Source organism: Xiphophorus couchianus, chromosome 3, assembly GCF_001444195.1.
Source record: "Xiphophorus couchianus chromosome 3, X_couchianus-1.0, whole genome shotgun sequence".
Taxonomy (NCBI): domain Eukaryota; kingdom Metazoa; phylum Chordata; class Actinopteri; order Cyprinodontiformes; family Poeciliidae; genus Xiphophorus; species Xiphophorus couchianus.
Genome location: NC_040230.1, coordinates 23,370,439 through 23,392,072, shown reverse-complemented (window position 1 = coordinate 23,392,072; position 21,634 = coordinate 23,370,439). Strand labels below are relative to the sequence as shown.

The window sequence follows — 21,634 nt, the reverse complement described above, 5'->3', positions numbered from 1 at the left end:
ACAGCTGTGAAAGGTCACTGGAGCACAAAACGAATAATTCATTCAGTCGTTTCCTTCCTCTTTCTGTCGGAACTCATTTGTTTTCTGCCGCTACTCTTTCCTCGACCCAGAGCTCCAGAGCGTCCCGTTGGGCTGACCCGGACCATTTCGCCCAGCGTCAGACCTGCATGAACAAGTTTGCCAACTGGTTTGGCACCATGCCTCTGGTCCACTCCCAGATGAGGCTGGACCCGGTCCTCTTCAAAGACCAGGTGTCGATACTGAGGAAGAAATACAGAGAAATCGAGAGGCTATAACCCCCACAGAACCCCCCAGCTCCCTGTGCTCTGCAGACGCAACAGATGTGGAGACTGAGTGGGGAGGTGGTGGGAGGGGGCGGGGGGTGACTTGAAGAAAAGAGCAGATGATCGTTTAGAGTTGGTTCCAGGGAAACAGGAAGTGAAGAAACTGGAACCAACGTGAAGGACGCCACATTTTTTTTCCCGTCTTCTTTGTTGTCCTTCTCTGTCTCTCCTTTCAGCTGCTGCTGTCTTGTGTTTGTCGTTCAGGCGACTGAACTCATAACATCAATAGCTACCTGAACAGGTAAATTTGCTCACCTTTGGTCACAGAGTCAGAAAATTACAGCTTGCTGCATAAAAGTCCCCAACATTGACAAACCCAGTGCAAGTGACACTGTGTGTGTTTGTACACTATGCACATGTTTGTGAACTTTTTTTGCTGACAGGATATTAATAACTACGGAGATGACAACACTATTTCGGATCGTGTTCAACTATTTTTTTATACGGTGTACAAATGGCCAGCATGACTCTCTCTTCTTTTTTTCTCCTCTGTTGTCTTAAACAAGGATGGACAAAGAAAAGTTTGAAATCCTCTTCAGAGCCCCAGACCAGCTGGTGATTGTTGATCTGACAATGCCTCAGCATTTATCAAAAGGTTTTGTGGATCTGGGAATATGACAGATAGAAGACCGGGTGCAGATTTTGCGCCTTGATAGCCCTGCTGTCTTTTTTTTGTGTGTTTGTGTGTGTGTGTGTGTGTGTGTGTGTGTGTCGTCTCTCCGTGATCTGTTATTTTCCATATTACTGATAATGTTTTGCATTTTCCAGATTATCAAAACGGTTTGATGAAAATATATTTTGCATTTGCAGTCAAGCAAACAAACAAATGTCTGTATGTGCCATTCTGAACAATCCCCCTCGCCCAGAGCCAACATGAACAGCTAGGTAGCCCACATGTGAATAGAGATGCAGATTATTTTTTTCCATTCTTAATGACTCTGATAAAAACCTGGATTGTTTGCTTGAATACATGCTAGCCTGAGGGATGCAGGTGCTTCATGTGTGTTGCCTTGGTGAAGGGAGGCTCGGCTTGCCAACATGCCAGAAACTGGTCTATTAAAACAAAAGCCACTGTGAAATCTACAGAACTTTTTTTTTTTCCTTGTTTGGGCTTTGGTGAATGAGGGAAATTTATTTGTTAGTCCAATTTCATTTGGTCAAATGGCAGATAAGGCAGCAGCAAGCACCTGACACAGAGAAGCATATCCACCAAATTTTTGTGAATAAATATGAAATCTCTCAGTAGCTCTGATAAAAATCAATGAAGAATGTTTCACGATCGACCAGCTGCATTCACATCAGACCTAAATCGACCCTCGTTTGTTCCGGATCTGCTGTCAAATTGGGTTTTTACACTCGCTGGTTTATTATGCTATCTAACTTAGAAATACTCAATTAACAATCTAGTTCAGTGTTGTTTTTTGTTCTGACCTGTCATATCATGTTATCTTAAGATCTTGTGAAGCTGTTTCATGTCAAAGCCAGTAACTCCTTCCCCCAACTCATCTTGTGATGGCTTTCTAAAGATGAAAGAAAAGATGGTTTTGGTGAGCTCATTCTCCCACCTTTATGTGCCAATGGAGCATTTCTTTGTATTTTTTCATCTGCAGTGGGGAATGCCACACGTTCCCTCCTTAATCACGTACTTTCTGACTGGAATGCGAGTGAAAACGACGGGAAAGAGTTTTTTTTAGTGCCGGAGCTCCACAGACGGAGAGGGCGCTCGGTGTTGCTCTCCACTTCTGAGAATGTGTCATCGGCGTGAAAGCTGATAAACAATCCCAGCTGAATGAACATCGTGCTGAAACAGAGTTCTGTTTTAGACGTGAACTTGGTGCAATATAAGGGATGACATTTTTTGTGATGTTTTTTTTTTTTTTGTTCTTCTTTTTTTGTTGGTTAATGTTTCAGAGGGGGGGAAGTTATGTATTGATGTGCCTTCAGAGGAAATACACTTGAGATTTTTATTTTCATCAGCCTTGCACAAAAAATCCTGACCCTGTTATTTTAATGGCAGTTCTTCAATATGCTTTTTTTTTTTTAATCAAACCTTAATGACACCCCAAATCATTCTAACACTAAAACCTCTGATTTACTGTTAGTTGTTTATTAATACCATTTTCTGTTTTTTACTTTCCTGGGATGTTTGTCAGTGTCTTGTTACACCCGTCTCCACTTCCTGCCTTGCGTCAGACTGTGGGATTCCAACCCTCCTCCTCCTCATATTCGTCACAGCCGCAGTAATTTATGGACGGACATCTGACAGGATTCATCTCTGGACTCGATGTCCGCCTGCTTCCTTCTCTCTCTCTCTCTCTTCCGAGCCTGGACCCTTTGCTTTTTATTTTCTTTTGTTTTTCTTCTTTTTTTTTAAGACTGATGGAAAGATGGTTAAAGAAAATCATGGTTTTGTTAATTAATTTTATAAAAACAGATTGAAACAATTTGTCAAATAAAAATCTTTGATATAAACCAACTTCATGTGCGTTTATTACCGCTTGCTTTGTTTTTAAAGTGCCCTCCCAAATCTTTTGAAGTCTCGTTTTGTCACAGCCACAAATTTGGCGCACGTTTCTGAAGTTGAATGAAAGAATGCGTGGCGTTCACATGTATGAATCAAATTTTAATTTCAGAGAATATCCAGCCCACTCGCTTACCTTCAGAAGTTGCATAATATTGGAACTATGACCCCGAATCCAAGATGAGTTGAGGTTTAAACTTTTGCACGGATATTTAAAGACGAGTATCAAAAGCAAATGATATGGATTAGCAGAGCTTGCTAATTGACGCTGATGTGAAAATTCTCTGCTTCTTGAATACTGAGCTGTTGACATGTCATACAGAAGCCACTTCTTCAGTCAGAGGCCTCTCTGGATTCGTTGCAGCACTGACTGCCGCTGAAGATTGCTCCCCAGCATCACAGTCAACAACCACTTTGAAGAAACCGTGATAAGATGAGTCGCATTTAATGTCCCTTTGGGACAAAGTACTTTTAAATTGAATTGAAATGACGTGCGACTGGAGTGGAAGTTCTTGCGCCCCAGGTGACTGACTGACCTTCAGAGAGTGTCGGAAGAAAGTTTTAATTTTGTAGTCCAAAGCTGTGGGAGGCATTGTTCCAAAAGACCTGCAGTGGCGCACCTACAACATTTAGGGTCAGGGGAGCTGAATACAAAGAATTATTTTTACTGGGAAAAAAATGTAAGATCTATTTTTAAAGATCTTACAACTTGTCAAACACATGTAAACATTTTTTTCTCTTTTTTTTTGTGCTGGGGGGTCTTTAGGGTGGGGGGGGAGAGATTGCAGTTTTTTTCCTTTTCTATGTTTTTGTATGTCCGTGTAACATAAAATTCTAATAAAAGATAATGTGGGGAACAGACTGTATCACTCCACTTTGTGTTGGTCTATCACTTAAAATCCTAGTAAAAAATATATATATAAAGCAAAATGTGGAAAATATGAAAGGCGCTGCTACAAAATCAAAGTTGCAGTGGGCTAAGAAACACCGACATCCAGCCACATGTTCCCCTTCTAATCAGCAAGCAACCTTCTTTTTTTTTTCCAATTTCCCCAACTACATATTCCTAGATTTATGCACTGCAGCCACTGAGCAAGATGCAAGCTAAGTAATACTTTCAGCTTCCCTTTCAGTCCGCACTTCAGCCTGCGCCAAGAAACTGCCGTGTTTACATAATTCTCTGTCAGGATGATTGGTTTAGACACGCTGCATAAATAACGGCATCTATCTGAGATGATCCCCCTGCGCCAACTCAGCTGAAGAAAGCACTTCAGGAGCAACTGCTGCAACTACAATACACGCACACACACACACACACACAAAGAAAGAGAGAGAGAGACGGGGGAGATGTCTAACTGGGCAAAAAAAAAAAAAAAAATCATTACTCTAAAGCTCTGCGCAATTTCAAAGCTTCAATTGGTACCGAAGGATGAATCATAGTGTCAGGTTGAAAGGAGAAACGCTCCTGCCCATTTCACTGAAGACTTTCCAAGTTGTAGATGTGTGGCTGACGGAAGTATGACTCTCTGATAAGCCGACCTGTGAAATGTCAAGACATAATTGCTGCAGAGTTTCGCTCGATCGATGGGGTTTATCTCCCGACAGTCGTTCCTGATTAAACAACATGCAAATTAGCCCAAGTTTTAATCCCGTTGATGAGATGCGTATCTCGCAGCCGAGATGGATCAGAGTTTGCGCGCTGTCAGGACTCTCCCCTGCTGTTAGATTAAAAACTCTCTGACTTGAGGCTAAACTTGAGAAAAAGCCTTTCTACCCTCTCTATCATCTTTTCATCAGATATCACCCTAGCATGAAAAGTGAACTTTTTTTTTTTAAAGATAAACTTCAGCTTGCAGGAGAGAACTTCGTTGCTACTTTTCGGCGCTTTCTCAACTCAACAGTGTTCGTATCCAAAGCTGCTTTCTTATTCTGTTGGAAATTTTTGTCGTCAGTGCGTGTTTGTGTGGACACGTCTCTTTTTCACTCAAACACTTCAGCAACAAACAGAATGCATGATCAGTAACTCTGCAACCACTTTATTTAGATGCAGAATACGTCACATTCATAGCTTGAAACTGTTAATTTAGCACATAATGCCTTGCAAAAGTATATCCATATAGACCTCTAGATTTCTTTTTCCCCCTCCACATTACAGCCACAAACATTGAGATTTCTTGAACACAAAGGGAAGTGGAAGGAAAAGGAAATGGATACATCGTGTACCCGAGTGTGATTTAATCTCACTCTCCAGCTGTACCGTGAAGCCCTCAAAGGATTGTTGGGGGAACATTAGTGAACAAACATCATCGTGTTCTTTTTTGTTTTTGTTTTTCTTCATACAGATGTGGAGATAATTGCATTTGTCTGCTTTGATATGTGGAGATAATCAGGCCTTCTGGCTACGTGATGTATGCCAAAGATAAGTCGCCTAAGGCAGGGATGGATCCGTGCTGCTTTCTCTAAGGCTGTGCAGAATCATCCTTCACGTGATAACAGCAACTTGCTTTCAAGATAATATATATATATATATATATATATATATATATATATATATATATATATCACCTCTGTATAACAGATGGGTGCAAGAAGAAAAAAACTGCTGGCAGCAACTAAATACAGAACTGCATTTTATATATTTTTAAAACCATGTTGACTTGATGTAATGCGAAAATTAGGCTTTGCGACATAAAGTGAAGGTCTGCACACTGGCGCAGCTGGTAGAAGCGTTGTCTTGCAGCAAGAAGGTCCTGGTTCGAATCTGCATGGAGTTTGCATGCTCTCCCTGTGAATGCGTGGATTCTCTCCGCGTACTCCGGCTTCCTCCCACAGTCCAAAAACATGACTGTTAGATTAATTGGTGTGAGTGTGTGTGTGTGCGTGTGCGTGTGTGTGTGTGTGTGTGTGTGTGTGTGTGTGTGTGTGTGTGTGTGTGTGTGTGTGTGTGTGTGTGTGTGTGTGTGTGCATGGTTATTTGTCCTGTCTGTCTCTGTGTTGCCCTGTGACAGACAGGGCAACAATATGATAAGAGGTGATGATAAAAAGTGTGTCTGATGAGGATCTTCTGATTATTAGAGATGCAGCTAATGTGATGCATCTCTCTACGCGTATAATGCGTCTAATGTGGCTGCACAGACAACACAAACCTCACAATGGAACAGGACTCCAAGCATCTGGAGCTGAACGAAGTAAAACGTAACCATGCTGCCACCTCATTATCTATCTCGCACAGCGACAAGGAGCTCCGTGGCTTGTAAATTATAAACAAGCTCAACTGGCAGCCGTTCCAGTGCAACAGATGCCCATGAGACAAATCCGCTTTTCTGTGTACCCATTTCGCAATTTGTTTGTAGATGAGTCACTCTGTCTGTCAGGCATATTTCTCATCTCGGCATCTAATATAGTGCTGGGAAATTGGTTTCTGAGGCTCTCTGCTGCTGCCTGCGTCACATGTTTGGCATGCTCTGGTCATTTCAGACTTCCATCTCCCTATCAAAAAGCGGGCCTGTTTTTATCTTTATTATTGCGGCCAAAGTTCATTTGTGAAGATTTCATTTGCTACTTTCAGGTATACACAATGCAAGGGATGCATAACTGAGACTCGCATGGCTTTGTGGAGCAGTTGTGACAAAATGAGTACATCCAACATGTGATTTTAAAAAAAAAGAAAACAAACTCAAAGAACTAAGAAGTAAAGATGAAGAACTGCAAGTCAGAAAAAAAAAACCCCGGTATAATTTACGGCTATGCCATATTTCAATCTCTATGTTGATGAAAATATTTGTAATGATACAGAAGTAGAAATACAGACATGAATTAAATGAAGAAATGTCTTATTAAACTGATATGAAAAACATTTCTAAACAGTGAAATAATGCTAGAAAGTGTGCATGTGAATGTAAATATTTATCCGTTTTCTCTAAATTGAATGATTTTATTGTCATGTGTTGCAGCATACCATGACTTCATGTTGCTTGTCAACTTTACTCACAAAAGTCAACAGGCGAGACAAACACAAAGTGAGCAATCTCCAGTTCAGTTGCTGTTCAGGTTAACGAATCAGATCAGAGGGCTCTGAAAATAATTTAACACTGAAAGTACAAATTGAACCATTTTTCATTTTTTTTAATCAGTGATTTCAGCATTTTAATCTTTAACACATTATTGAGACATCATATAGATGCTCTGCATCTAAATTTTTGAGTTACATTTTTTTTACACTGTTGATTATTTATATTTGATTAAAAGAAATCACACACTTACTTATTGGATCATTGTATTTAGCAAATCTATTCTTTTTTTTAACTGTGTGCATTTTGGACCTCATTAGAAAAAATATTTAGTAATTTCAGAGATTAAATAAGTTCTTAGCATATGGCTACTAGTATTATTAATAGTTGTACAGTATTTGAATGCAGATTTTGTTGTCATGGTTGATTGAGACGCCTTTCCCCCCCCCCTGCGATAGGCTTTGTGTCACAGCGCCCTCTATCTCCTGACGCCTCTCACAGCAGGTTGTCGTCTGTGGAGCGTATCAGCCTCCCCAACAGACTCCTCCTCCTCCGCCGTTTTTTGACTGTAAACATCCTGTCGATTTTAAAAGGACAGCGCTGAGCGGGAGGAAGGCGGCTGGCGCCATCTTGGCTGTTTTAATGAGTACAACAGGGGAGAGCTCGCTGGGAGAAATTACCTAATCTTTGTGATTTCACTCTACGAGGGCGCCTCTCGGTAAGTGCGTCCGCGGCGGATGTGTCCATCCGCTGGTTTTAGTGTTTTATGTAACGAAACTGGCATGCATGCTGGAGTCTGTTCGTTGCGGCCTTCATTGTATGAAGAGCCGTTGGACATCGGCTAACGGCAGTGTTGAGCTGATGAGGGGCTAAAAAGTATGAGCAGCCATCGAGCCTGGCCTTTTCCTGTGGACTTTGCGTTCTTGTATGGAGTTTTTGTTGTTGTGTGGTTGAAGATAGTTGCAATTTGGTCTAAAATGAGCGATTTTATTCCAAACTTGTCCAAGCGGTGTGTCTAGCTTTACGACGCCGTTCCTCCTTTTGTAGTTAGCAGTCGGCTAATTTGGTTCGTCCCACTTGATGGCGCCGACTATTTACTGGCGCCCCATTCCGTTGGCGCTTTTGGTTCTTATTTGCAATTGAATACATATAAAGTCACCTACATTTATTTTCTGACTATTATTTTGGTCTTTCTTTTAGCAAATTAAGTCACATTTCGGTTTGCAGCGAGAAGTTTAAAGTGTGTGACAAAATAAGGTAAAAGTTTGTGCATTTCCAGTATCTCCCCCCCCCCCCCCCCCCCCCCCGCCTTCCCTTGACTAAAAATTAATGGGACATAAATAAAGAGCTTTTGATATCGTCCAATTCTTTAGCTCTTTTTAACATGCAACGTTGGTTAAGTTGAGAGAGAAATGAGAAAACAAATTCAACACATAGTAGGGGGACCTTTTTTTTTTTTTTAACTAAAAAACGTGAACATGTTCCCTCATTAGACCATTATTGATGAAGTAGTTCCACACAAAAGACAAGTTTATCCAGTTTATAAACAATTTTCTAAAATTTGGTGCTTTTTCGTTTATCTTGAATAACTTTAGAGGACAAACCTCAAAACATTATGTTGAGAAAATAACAAAAATTAGTATATGGAAGGAAAAAATGGTTGCTAAAATAGTCTTAGATAAAAATCAATGTAAACCATTAACTTTTTAATGTATTTTGCACTCTTACCAGGTTGCCAAATCATCTGTTCATGTATTTTATCAGTTTATTTTTGGTATAAATATGTTTGAAAATAGTGAATGGAGACCGGTCAGTCCACCAGATATTAGAATCAACCAATTTTTTCTTACTTTTTATGTGAGCTGTGGGTGAATTAGTGAAAAATGTGATGTTTTACTGTTGATTAGATTCATTAAAATGAAGAACCACCACCATTTTCTGTCTCACTAAATCAGCCTACATTTAGAAACACCACCTGAGCACAGAAGGCCAATTTTCACTAATTGAGCAAAAATGACAAATTACCCACCCAGTTATTGTAACAAAACTATTTATTGCAAGCTTTTAATAATCCTTTCTGTGATTGATCGCCCACCGAAGCGCACAGGCTAACCGCAGGACATTTCTAACATGACGAACTAATTTGTGTGTGGTGCTTTTCAGCGTTTAATTTTTGTAGTGTCCAAACACACCTTTAGTGTGCGTTGCTATAACCGTGTAAATTAAATCAATTTTTTATATGTATCTTAATAATTTTCCAGGTAAACCACACCACAGTTGGCGTGTTTCAACCAGGGCAACCAGGGCAATGTTCTACGCCCACTTTGTCCTCAGCAAACGTGGGCCGCTGGCCAAGATCTGGCTGGCGGCCCATTGGGACAAAAAGCTGACCAAGGCCCATGTGTTTGAATGCAACCTGGAGAGCAGTGTGGAGAGCATCATCTCACCTAAGGTAAAGAGGCTTGACTGTTTGCCCAGTTTAAACCAAGAGCTGGTGCTGATGGGAGTTTTTACCCTGCTCCATCATTCAGACCTTCATTAGGCTGGTGTCCGTTCATAATTCATAACATTACATCAGTGGTTGCAGCTAACTTGCATGGTATTTTTTTGTATGTGTAAATGTTTTTTTTTTTTTTGAAAAACTATTTGCATGCAGTTTGTAATCAATCATGCAAATCAATCATGCAAAAATGATTGATCTGTTATCAATTATGCCATTATGGTATCTTTCTTTTAATTAGCAGCTTAAACAATTTTTCTTGTCGTTTTATGCATCAAAACTGAAAAATCCCACTTTCTGAAATAACATATCATCTGATGATGGTACATTATACATTTTTCTGAACAGCAACATCAGGCTTGTGCTTGCAGTACAACCTGTATCCTGTAAAAGTGAGTTTTTTGCAATATCTCCTGCTTCCTGCTTTTCAGGTGAAGATGGCGCTGCGCACTTCGGGTCACCTGCTCCTCGGAGTGGTGCGGATCTACCACAGAAAGGCCAAGTACCTGCTGGCTGACTGTAATGAAGCCTTCATCAAGATCAAAATGGCCTTCAGGCCAGGTAAACTGTCTGAAAGATTTTGCTTGATATGCTTCTATTAAAAAAAAATGGTGGGGGGTGAACGTTATGTTCTGCATACAGTCACTCCTTATTTCTGTGTCCAGGTGTGGTTGATCTGCCTGAGGAAAATAGAGAGGCTGCATATAATGCCATCACTTTACCTGAGGAGTTCCATGACTTTGACCAGCCACTTCCTGATCTAGAGTAAGTTGGCCAAATTTAAAGTTCTTAGTTGGTTGATCATTTGTTTATTAAAGCGTCTGAGCATGTTAAAGCAATTAGTCAGGGGATATTAAGGTTGTTCCATGATGGTTAACCTGATTGTCATCTTATGTTGTCAACAGTGACATTGATGTGGCTCAGCAGTTCACCCTGAACCAGAGCAGAGCAGAAGAGATCACCTTGAGGGAGGATGTTGGAAATCTCAGCCTGCTGCAGGAAAACGACTTTGGTAGGAAATGGCTGCTTTGTTTACGTCTCAGGTCACAACAGCCCTTACTCAGCCAGGTGTCTTATCTATACCTGCTTGACCTTGCAGAGTAGAGTTCAAAAAGAGAAGGACTTTAGAGAATATTGCATAGGAATGGTTTATATTTACGGTTGTTCTGTTAAAAAAACTAATGATCCTTTCTGCTGGGTTTCTCAGCTGACTTCGGCATGGATGACCGGGAGATGATGCGTGATGCTAGCACGTTTGAAGATGATATAATGCAGGGAGCCACTGACCCCAACCTCTTGCTGGAGGCTGAGCCGGGCCCAGCTAACCTCCCCGACAAATCCAACCACATGGACTATGATGACTTTGGGGACAGCTCCATGGGCAACAGCGATGGCGGAATGCTTGGTAACAAGCTTGTTTTTGAGATTCAATTATTTATTTATTTTAAAAGGAAAAAAACTGTGTTGTTCTAATATTAAAATAAACCTTTGTAGGGAAGTTGATGTGTCTTTTTTTTTCCTGTTTCAGTTGACAAACTGCTGAGTTCTGAAGATGGAGGTGGCATCTTTGATGATCCGCCAGCGATCACAGAGAGCGTCATGATGCCTCCAGATCACGGGGATGATGAGGATGACTTTGACAACCTTCATTCACGTAAGTAAAGCTGGGAGTTTTTTTTAGTTTGTTTTTTTTAATGGAACACCAAGTGTATTTTTAGTGCTGACATCTTGGATGAATAACTTTATTTTTGTGCGTGTTTCTGAGAAGCGGGTCCAGACAGTCCTGATTCTGGCCCAGCAGAGCCGCTGCCAGCAATGGCCGACCAAACGGAACAGACGACTCTGGTTCACAATGAAGAGGAGGCCTTTGCCCTGGAGCCCATCGACATCACTGGTAGACCTCTTTATTTCACTGAGTATGCTAAGCTACTGAAAATTAAAACTTGTCAATCACTGGACATTACTTAAACATTTTTACATTTTCTGTCAACTTTTATTTGAAGTGTGATCAAATTACACTAAAAGTTGTTTGAACAATTGCTCCTCCTTTACAGTAATGATTATAGTTGTCTCCATGCTAAAAATCCATGCCAAGAAAAATACTGTTTTGGTTTTTTGTGAAGAATGTAAAGGGAGATTTTTTTCTTAAGATTAAAAAAGATGGCAACAATAAAACTATTTACTTAGCAGTATTTAAAAAACAAACAAAAAAAAACGCACAACTGTAAAGATCATAAAGGCCTTGATGAATTGTTAAAATTACCGTTGTGTGCAGCTGGTGTATCGTTTTCATCCTAAAGCATAGATTAATGCTATTTACCTTACTGCTGAGCAAAGGAATTGTGAGATATTAGCAAGTCGCCAATGATGAAACTGAACAAGAACTTATGCTCCCTGGTGTGTTTAATACTTTGCTGTCATGGTAATAGCAGCTTTGCTGACCTTTTCAAAATTCCTTAAATTCCTGCTAAAGTGAGGGGGTTAAGGCTCTTCACCAGACATGCCTGGTGTGTTACACAGTTTAAAGTCAAAGTAGCAGCTAACTGTAATTATGTCTCAGGTGAGGTGATGCAAGAAAGAAGAGGAGGTTCCTGTGATTCCAATAACTGCCTTTCTTATCGACAAATTACTTATTTTGTAATTATTTGAATAGCTTCAGTGTGTTTCTTATTGGCATGAAAATTGCCTTTAAACCCCTTGAATGGGCCGATTAGCAGTAGACACTTTTAAAGAAATATCTTTTTTGTATTGTTTTAAAAAAACAACTTTAGTACAAATGATTAAAGTTTACTTCCAGGTTTCAGAAGGCGAACAAATGATTGAGTAAATTGGATCTCAGTTTTAAGTATTTAGCGTTATTACACTCATTTTTTAAAACAATTTCTGCAGTTGTTCCTTTTTTTTCATAATCTGGACCACAACAATAGAGAAATGGACCAGTTTACTACTATATTTTAAATAAACACTCCATATTTGTTATTTTTTTATGGTTTGCAATAGAGGAGCAGCGTCCTCAATGCCTGTTTTTGTTCCTTCCAGTGAAAGAGACCAAGGCAAAACGTAAAAGGAAGTTGATTGTCGACAGCGTCAAAGAGTTAGACAGTAAGACCATCCGGGCCCAGCTGTCGGACTACTCCGACATTGTGACCACCCTGGACCTGGCCCCTCCCACTAAGAAGCTCATGATGTGGAAAGAGACCGGAGGAGTGGAGAAGCTTTTCTCTCTGCCTGCTCAGCCGCTCTGGAACGCCCGGCTGCTCAAGGTACCGGGGGATCGTTGATGATGAAGCGCTGCTTCCAGATCTAATGCCGAATCACCACCGTAGGCAGTGTTTTATAAGGTTGTTGGTGGCAGATGTTGTCACGGTTGGTTCAAAACTGTAAACAGAGTGGAGAAACGTGTTAAGACCCAGTTTTCATTTTGATTTAAAATTCAAATTGAGAACACCCAGGCTCCAGGAGCGATTGGTTTCGTCTCGCCCTCCTCCCCCCTCTTTCACTCGCTCCGAATACTAAACAGAAGGCGTGCTGATGCACAGCTATGTTTTCTTGCATCTGTTCTGTGGCTGAATTAAATTCGTTGCACAAACTTTTGAGCAAAGTGTGCATGCATCTTAAAAACGAGCCTCTCTTCCAAATTATAACGTCCGATCTCTGTCAGATGTTCACCCGCTGCCTGACTCCCTTGGTGCCAGACGAGCTGAGGAAGCGCAGGAAGGGCGGTGAAGCGGACAGTCTGGACGAGTTCCTCAAAGAGCTGGAGAACCCGGAGGTGCCGAGGGAGGAGATCATGACTCAGAACAGAGACGTTATTGGTAAGTCAAGATAGAGAAATGAAAGATGTTGTTCCAGTGTTTAGAGGGGGAATGCAGTGTTTTCACAATTTGTAATATGATTCCCCCTCTCAGACCAGACGATCATGGAGGAGCCCAGCATTTTGGCAGCTTCTACAATGGAAGGCAGCAGGACGACTTTGGATGAGACAGTGATGCCTCCTCCATCCACCCCCCGTGGCGTTAAACGCAAGCAGCCCGTTGACAAGGAGGGAAGCTTTCCTGTGAGTTTATATATCTGAGAGCAAAGCTGCGGAAAATTCTCCCGTTTTATGTTACAAATGATCATTTATGGTCATAGTTTAGGTTGTGAAAATAATCTGAGTTGTTCTAAATGACCAAATTTTCTGGACTAGTAAATTTCATAAATGAGAAAGTAATCAAAGTTGAGGAATAAAATGGACTGTTGCCTCTAAGTTTTACCGTAGTTGTTGTTCAGTTGCTCTCTTTGCTCTCTCAGATGACTCCCCTGGAGCAGCAGCAAGTGGCTGACCGCTCAGACTTGTCACAAAGACTAGACATGCCTCAGGTTGATCTGCCCCCAGAGGAGGCCAGTGTCAACCTCACTCAGCTTGTCCCAGAACTCGACCTTCTCACCGACAAGGAAAAGGATAAGAAGGATGACAGCGAAGAAGAGGAGGTGAGGGGAAACTAGATTTAAAAAAAAAATTATTTATTTTTCCCTGCAAGTATGGAAAGTTATTGCTTTTTGTCACTAGTGAAAGGCTGGGATTTAATGAAGGCCTTAAGTAAAAAATAATAATTAAAAAAAAAGGTTTAATGCTCCATAATTAATGGGAAACTTCTATATGTTTGCAAAATTCTATTTACCACAGAAACGGTTAATCGGATTAACTGTGACTAATTGATTATTGAAATAATTTTCAACTAATTTTTTAATCAATAAATTGACTTCCGTTTTCAGACTGACGTGGGCCATTTTTCTGAAACGAGTAATAATAATTTGAGCAGTAATACAAATAAAACTGAGCAGAAAATGTTGATTTTGCACTTAACATAAAAACACCTTTGTAACCACATCTTAGCCAGAACTAAAGTGGAACTTCACCTGGTTCGAATTTTCTAAAGGAATTTTGTTGTTGCATTTTAGGCAAAAAAAAGTCGTGTTTTTTTTTTTTTTTTTTTTTTAAAGATTTTAATTATGTTCTTAAATCTTTTTGACTAAAATAAAATATTGTCTTAAAAAGGGCAAGTGGTTAAATGAAAAATCTCTAGAATGTGCCATTTATTTTATTCGCATAATTGTCAGAATAACCAATTAATTAGTTACTAAAATAATCATTAGTTGGAGCCTTAATTCTATTAATCAAACTAACATGCTGTGACGTAGCAGCATTAACCAAAGTTAATAGTTTAGCTTTATGTTGTAGACTTTTGTTCAACACTTGTGTGCAAAGAGAAAATGATACAATAGTTACAGAGTGTTGTAACTCTTTGCTAATTTGTGGCTCTCAGGAAGAGGAAGGCCAGGCTGGAGACCAGGATCAAGAAGAGAAGAGATGGAACAAGAGAACCCAACAGATGCTTCACGGCCTGCAGGTAAACAACCCCCTGATCGTAAAATTAATCCGGAATCTGTTTTTATTAGCTGTTTTCATGATAATGGTACACTCCCTGACCCCCCGACGTCTCTTGGCCTCCACAGCGCGTTATGGCGAAGACCGGTGCGGAGTCGGTCAGTCTGCTCGAACTGTGCCGAAACAACAACAGAAAGCAGGCAGCAGCCAAGTTTTACAGTTTCCTCGTCCTCAAGAAGCAGCAAGCCATCGAGGTCACCCAGACAGAGCCCTACAGCGACATCATCGCCACGGCCGGACCAAAATTCCACCTCATTTAGACGTTGGAAGAAACAAACACTCTGCTTGCAACAGGCATACTTGTTTTCTTGTTTTTAAATTACTCAACTCTTTGCCTTTTTATTGTGTTTTCCAGTAAGCCCAGTTTTTATTTTATTTTCATAGGGAAAGGGGAGGGAAGTGAAGGGTAAGGGGCTCAGAACCTTAAAAAACGAAACATGGTTTTACTGTAATAAATATTGGATCATGCAGTATTCTTGGTTCAAACGGAGTGAGGAATGTTTTACAAGTATATTTATAAAGCAAACCCTTTTTCAGTCATCAATTTGTAAACTTTACTGCATTTTGTTTTCTAAGTTAAATTTCTGTTTTCTCGTTCCCCAAGTTTTGCATCAGTCCCCATGTTTCAGTTAAAAAATTATTTTTATGAAAGGCCCAACATGTCACGTTATCTCTGTAATGACTAGATGTTCTGGAAAGGTACCGTTTTACTGTTCAGAAGTGTAACCTTGCCCAACTTCTCTCTGTTGCATTCGCTCTCTCATAAACAAAAAAGTGAGTCCCTCGTTAAATTTGAAAGTTATCTGGCATTAAATATCATGATTCAGATGTATAATTAAGGCAGTATATCAATTAAGGTTTATGTAAATGTTATTTTTTTTGTACCTTTTTATGTTTATGCTTATTTGCCTTTTTGCATTATGTAACTAGGTAATGTACTTGTTACAGTTAAGTTCACCATCCCACCTTTTTAGATTCTGGATAACTTCTAGTTGTGATACATCTGTAAAGATTTGAAATAAAGTGTTTTAAGTACTTGGTTAAGTCACTCTGCATCTTTTTATTTAGACTTACAATATTAGAGATTTTCCTCTTTCATAACAAACGCACACACTTTTCTATCCCTGTGTAGATAAGGGTACACAATGTCTTCTGTTTTTGCTTTTGTGACATTTTAATATTTCAGATTAACACACCAATGAGTCATTTTCCAATGGTCTCTTCTTGGGGTTGGGGAAGCAGTCCAAACCATTCTGAACCTGTGGAAAAAATTTAATTGTTTCTGTAAAATCAAGAGTTAGCTGCTTATTCAACTTCACTAGACACACCCAGGCCTTAATACTTCCACTAAGTCACTTGAATGAAAAGAACACTGAGATCAATCTCATATTTGAAAAATAAACACCATTAATATCCCCAAGACTTTTTGGAATTGTGTTTGGTGTATAATCACTTTTTTCTGCTGAGGGAAAACATTTTGAGGCAGTATGTTCAAGTATTATAACCCCAATGCAAAACGGTTTTTTATTTCAGGTTTATAGCTATTTGACTGAACTGAAGGGTTTTAAAGTCATTTATTAATTATCAGGCTTACAAAAAGTGCAATATTTCTCTATCAGTTCAGTATTAACCTAGTTGTAGTGTATTTTTAAACACCACTGCTTATAACTAGCTGGGTCTCTTCTGTTGTGGAGATTTAACATGCCAAAAGTGAAACTTCTATTCTTAAATGAGTACAAGTCTTTTTTTTAACGGAATTTACTTTTGTCGTTGTTTCCACACGGACCGAGGAAGGGAAACGTGCGTCGCCTGAATCTCTCCCCCTTTTCTTTCGCGTGGACCCCGTTTAATGGCTTCCCGAAAGGAGTCCAGTTCAGCACCCAGCACGCCAATGGCTTCTACAGGCGGCACCCTGGACTCCCCGGTCAAACAGATCCAAATTGAGGGACTGGTAAGGACCCGAGTTGCTCCATTTGGACCTTATGCAGACTGTTGGTGTTGTACAGCAACTAAACCGGTGTTAGCTCGATGCTAAGGTGTTAGCATCATCATGGCGGAGAGATGATGAACAGTTAGTTATACTTATTAAATTCAACTGTTATCCTTTAACACAACCTGTCATTTTTTTTAATTTAGCACATTACATAAAGATATACACCTTGTCTGAGCTGATAAGACATATAATAAAAATATGTTAGCTTCTTTTAGCTTCAGTACTTTACATGGGCGTTTAATTTGGAAACCAGGACCTCCCTGTTTACAATTGCGCCACACGATAATGATGTGAAGAGAGCTACAGTATTCTCAGACTCCGTTTAGGGCAGCAAATACTTGTGAGTCTGCGTCACTGGTTTAATTTAACATCTGGGTTTTGTTATTGTGTTCTAATGCAGTTCACGTGGTTCCTATGCAGTGATGAAAAGTGTGAGCCGGGTCATCATTTAGTGCAGCTCTAACAGGCGAGGACAGAATAAAACAATAATGGAGATGCGTTGGTTTGCAGAACTTAAATCTGGCGTCCTAGAAAAACGAAATCAGTCTCAAAAATAGCTACCTTAAACAATCAGAGCTGTCTCGAATCTCAAAAATGGCCTGAGAAATGACAGCACCCCGTGCATATAATCAAACGAAAGTGCTGCTAAAGTAAAGAAAAATATTTGTTAGAGAGTCGTGACATGATTAAACTCACTAAACAACAACCACATTGTTAAAGCACAAGAATTGCACCATCTTTAGTTTCTGTTTAATTTAGGACACACAAAAACATACAAGCTCATTTATAAAAAACGTGAATTTATGGTTCTGTTACATGGATGTTGCTCAGATGGTAGAACAGATCACCAGAAATTGGTGGTGAATCAGGCAAAACATTGTAAATGAGGTCATTGCATGCTGTCTTTGCTTCTGTTTTGTGTTTTTCATAATGTTTGAAGCCTATATTTAAAAAAAAAAAAAAGAAGAAATTTGATCACTGTTGTTTTTTTAATCTGGTGATTAATAGGAATCATATTGTTTGTAGACTTCAAAAATGGAATGAGGCTAATTTAAATTCGGGAAAAGTATGGAAATGTATCTTTTCATGAAATGTTTGTACATCCTTTAGTTCTGTTTCTTAATTTGTTGCGATGGATTTTTTTATGTTGTCTCTTTCTGTAAAATATGGCACAATTTGTTGGCTATTATTTTTTAATGTAAATAGCAATATTTTTAGTTTAAATATTTTCAAACTACACAATCATCCTTCCAACACATGTCAATTTCTGATTTTCCTGAAGGTGTGGCAGCCAGTTCTTTAAAAAAAAATTAAAAAAAACTTCTACAGGTTTTGATCGAGTTAGTAATTTTGAATCCAACAGAAAACATAAAAATGACATAAATATTCCCAAATTTTTGCATCACTTCAAATATTCCAAGTTTTCATCTGACTATTAAAAACCAATTTTTTAATTCAACTCAAAAATGTGTTTCAAATGATGTGCTTTTGGTTGATACTTTTATTGACTGAAAAAAATGGTGGGAAATCCTAGTTTTGATGTATTTAATGAATAGGTTAAACATTTTTTATCCGACTTGCTGATGAAGGGGAAAGTTTCCCATATTCCGACATCCGATTGATTTGCGTTTTAATCTCTCCCCAGTATCATCTGAATTCTAAACCGGTGTGCGGTCGTCTTTACATTGTGTAGTACCTCTGTGAAAACAGTAGAGGACAAACTTGTCTCATTAGGATTCACTTTGATTCTCCCTCATTTTGGACCCTAAACTGCGTTTGGACACTAAACGGCTTATTCTTTATAGGACGCATGCATGCATGCATGCAGCATGATTTGTACACAGCACTTTCTGCCTTCTATTTGGCTGTCTCTTTAAAGTTGTCCTCATATCACTGGCTGTGCTTTTGCATCTAAATATTTCAGTTAAATATAAAATGCTGGAACTATTTAGATTTCCCCAATTCCTCTTTTTGCCTTCTTGTCAGCCAGCTGTTTTTATCAAGTCACTTTTAGAAACAGGGCAGTTGTAGAGAGGGTTTCTTTTTATTTATTTATTTATTTTCAGGCAACCTGAAAAGATATGGGATATGGGCGTCACCTTACCTGAAAGCACTGACATGCTGCAGTTGCCACTGCGTTGCATCATGACCAACCTGTCAGAGGTTTAGCTGCAGGGCTTGCACGTAGACGACGGCACCGGCGTCGCTGCGTTGAGGAAATGGTTTGTGTTTTTTTTTTTTTTTTTGCTTTTGAAGAGGTTTCAGCGGTCCGTGTCGCTACAGAATTGGATCTCAACAAAGCAACGGGTTTCCATTGAGCACCCACGGAGATCAAGCAAGTTTTGTGTTTGAAAGAAGAAAAAAAGAAACTCTAGAGAGGAGCCGCTTTTCATTCATGCTGACGCGCATCGTACGTCTGGCGCCTGAATTAGGAATAAAGTCAGGGCACATTGTGGGATACATTTTTAGCAGCATGAATGTGAAAAGCTCTTGGGAGTAATAAAAATAGGGTGGTTAGTGGGGTATTCTCTCAGAAGGAGTTTAATCTTATCGTTCCTTGTGACTCTGCCAGTCTTTTTTTAGTTTCAAAGCCTATATAAGAATGAAAAAGACACAGTGGCAGAAAACTCCACTCTTCCCCGGGGGCTTTTACACATGCCTCAGGCCCATAAGCCCCGGTTTTGTCAGGAATATGTCACACAATAATGTGACATAGATCACATGCCACAGAGAGAGCAGATCTTTTACTTCCCATCGTAAAAGCATTTTTTTTCACAATCCGGCTCATACTTCTGAAATCCTGAATCGATATTTGTGGCTGCTTCCTCTTACTTAGTGGCTGGTTTAAAAGAAGAAAAACAATCTATCCTGATCTAAGCTATTTAAAAATAAGCTTAAGGGAGAGATCTAGCACTTGCTGTGCACCAGTGCTAAAAACACTGATGTACCACAGCAAAATAGCTCGTCATAGAAAAGGTAGCTTATTTCAGTAATTCAGTTAAAAAAATGAAACTTGCATTCAGATTCATCACACAGTCTGAAATCATCAGAAATATTTGCACACAGACTTTATTAAAAACTTTTTTTCCCTCATTGTCTGACATTAAATCAGACCAAGCCTTTCCTATTTTAGGTAACTTAGAATTGCTGAATCATAAATGCCAGCTTAAGGAGTGAGATACTTTTTGATAATTTTTTCTTCTTTTTTTATTCAGACTTTTACATACATTTATTTAGTATTTGATTAGTATTTAAAGTTGATAAGTTTCCTTCCACAAACTTCTAACAACAGTTTGTTGAGATTTTGGCCCATTCCTCCTGACAGAACTGCTGTAACCAGGTAAGGTTTAAAAGTCAATAAACGGTCAGAGTTCCTTTTACATGAATTATTACTTCAATACAATATGGTGTGGAGTGCTCAAGCACAGCTGAGCTGCTTTGTGCTGTTGGGTATGGTGTCCCCCATCTCACTCCTAACTATAACTTGTTGATTTTCTATTGTTGTTCTGGTCAGGTGAGTTCAGTGACCAGCACAGTCACTGAACTCCAGTGTAGGACACTTTTTTTTCCTTCCAGTAAACTTTCCATCAATTTACATGGATGTTCTCTGAACAAAGAGCTTCATTAGAAATTACCTTTTGTGACCTGCCCTCATTGTGGAGTATGTCACTGACTGTCAAGCCAGCAGTTTATATCCATATTATAACATATCTGTAATAAAATTCATTGTCTCTATGGATATTTGAACTCTATGGAAAAAACGGAAGTGTTTATATCGAAACATACACTGATATGATACCATTTCTCACTTATTGAACTGAATATTGAAACGCATTACCGTTCCTGAGTATTCAAACGTATTGATATGCGCTCGCGTTGCTCGCCAATCGCAGAAAGCAAGCGGCTCTTATCTGAGCGACGCGCGGCGTGTTTGGATATGCATTCTTCACAAACACAAAGCTTATTTCTAATTTGATTTGCGTGCCTCTGCGAGCCACTTCAAACCAGGTGTCATCTCATTTCCTTCAAGAGTCCCCGCCCGAATTGAAACGAAGTAGCGGCAAACAATCAGCAGAGCGAGCAGGTGCGCACTCTACTTCCACATGAATTAAAACGCTCCGTTCTACACGGACAAACATGTTTGTGTTAAGATCTCTCCAAGTTGGCAGGCGAAAAGATTCCTTCATCCACGGGTAAACCCAACAGACGACTCATGCCTCATTAAAGCGATCTCTCTGTCTACCACCGTACCCTACGTCCAACTACCACACTCGAGCGGTGCCCAAAAATGACTAAACTCATCAAAGGGATCATTTCTTTTTCTCTGCTTTTTCTCCTAATTTGTGCCCCGTTGTGTCGGGAATATGCACTCCTTTTTTTGTGTGTGTGTGTGTGTGTGTGTGCGCGTGTGTGTATGAGCCAGAGAAGATTTATGATCAGAATTAAAGGTAGCCAACGGGAGATCTGCATCGCGATTGATTTTGCACAATTCAATTTTAAGCTTGTTGATTTATAATATGCCGTCCACACATCAACTTGCGGTGGGAGAGAGGCTCACATGAGGTGAGCTTGCCAGGTTAGCCGCCGGTGAGCTAGATCAATAAATTTGTGTCTGTAAGAGAGAGGGTAGCGTTAAAAGATGACGCTGAAGAGAGTTATGTTTTTTTTTGTGGGTGTGTGTGCATGCAGGTTTGCACAAACTCAAAGCTTTCTGGGATTAGCTTACAATACCTGATGGCATTTACTCAGCACCAGGAAGCTGAATCCACTGAAGCCCCTCCTCCTCCCCCCCGGCACCCACCTCCTCTCCTTCCTTCCTCTTCCTTGTACTACGG

The 21,634-nt window shown here is 39.8% G+C and overlaps 3 protein-coding genes across 3 annotated transcripts in view; all 3 read left to right on the top strand.

Moving 5' to 3' along the window:
• The window catches only part of LOC114141516 (exostosin-1b-like), a 36,047-nt gene extending 33,227 nt beyond the window's left edge, over nt 1–2,820 (top strand). Inside the window, exon 11 of the mRNA XM_028012057.1 lies at nt 111–2,820. Within this exon, the coding sequence (XP_027867858.1) occupies nt 111–296 (186 nt within the window). The 3' untranslated portion in view covers nt 297–2,820. The remainder of the gene's footprint in view (nt 1–110) is intronic.
• Nucleotides 2,821–7,425: 4,605 nt separating this feature from the next.
• LOC114141517 (double-strand-break repair protein rad21 homolog) lies at nt 7,426–15,850 on the top strand. The gene is made up of 14 exons (XM_028012059.1): nt 7,426–7,593; nt 9,137–9,327; nt 9,807–9,936; nt 10,041–10,140; nt 10,281–10,387; nt 10,583–10,780; nt 10,904–11,029; nt 11,144–11,269; nt 12,415–12,638; nt 13,037–13,190; nt 13,284–13,432; nt 13,669–13,848; nt 14,685–14,768; nt 14,875–15,850. Exons 2-14 carry the CDS (start codon nt 9,184–9,186, stop codon nt 15,064–15,066), a joined length of 1,914 nt encoding a protein of 637 aa, XP_027867860.1. The 5' UTR covers nt 7,426–7,593; nt 9,137–9,183; the 3' UTR covers nt 15,067–15,850.
• Nucleotides 15,851–16,599: 749 nt separating this feature from the next.
• LOC114142018 (eukaryotic translation initiation factor 3 subunit H) overlaps nt 16,600–21,634 on the top strand; it is a 76,538-nt gene continuing 71,503 nt past the window's right edge. Inside the window, exon 1 of the mRNA XM_028013019.1 lies at nt 16,600–16,757. Within this exon, the coding sequence (XP_027868820.1) occupies nt 16,656–16,757 (102 nt within the window). The 5' untranslated portion in view covers nt 16,600–16,655. The remainder of the gene's footprint in view (nt 16,758–21,634) is intronic.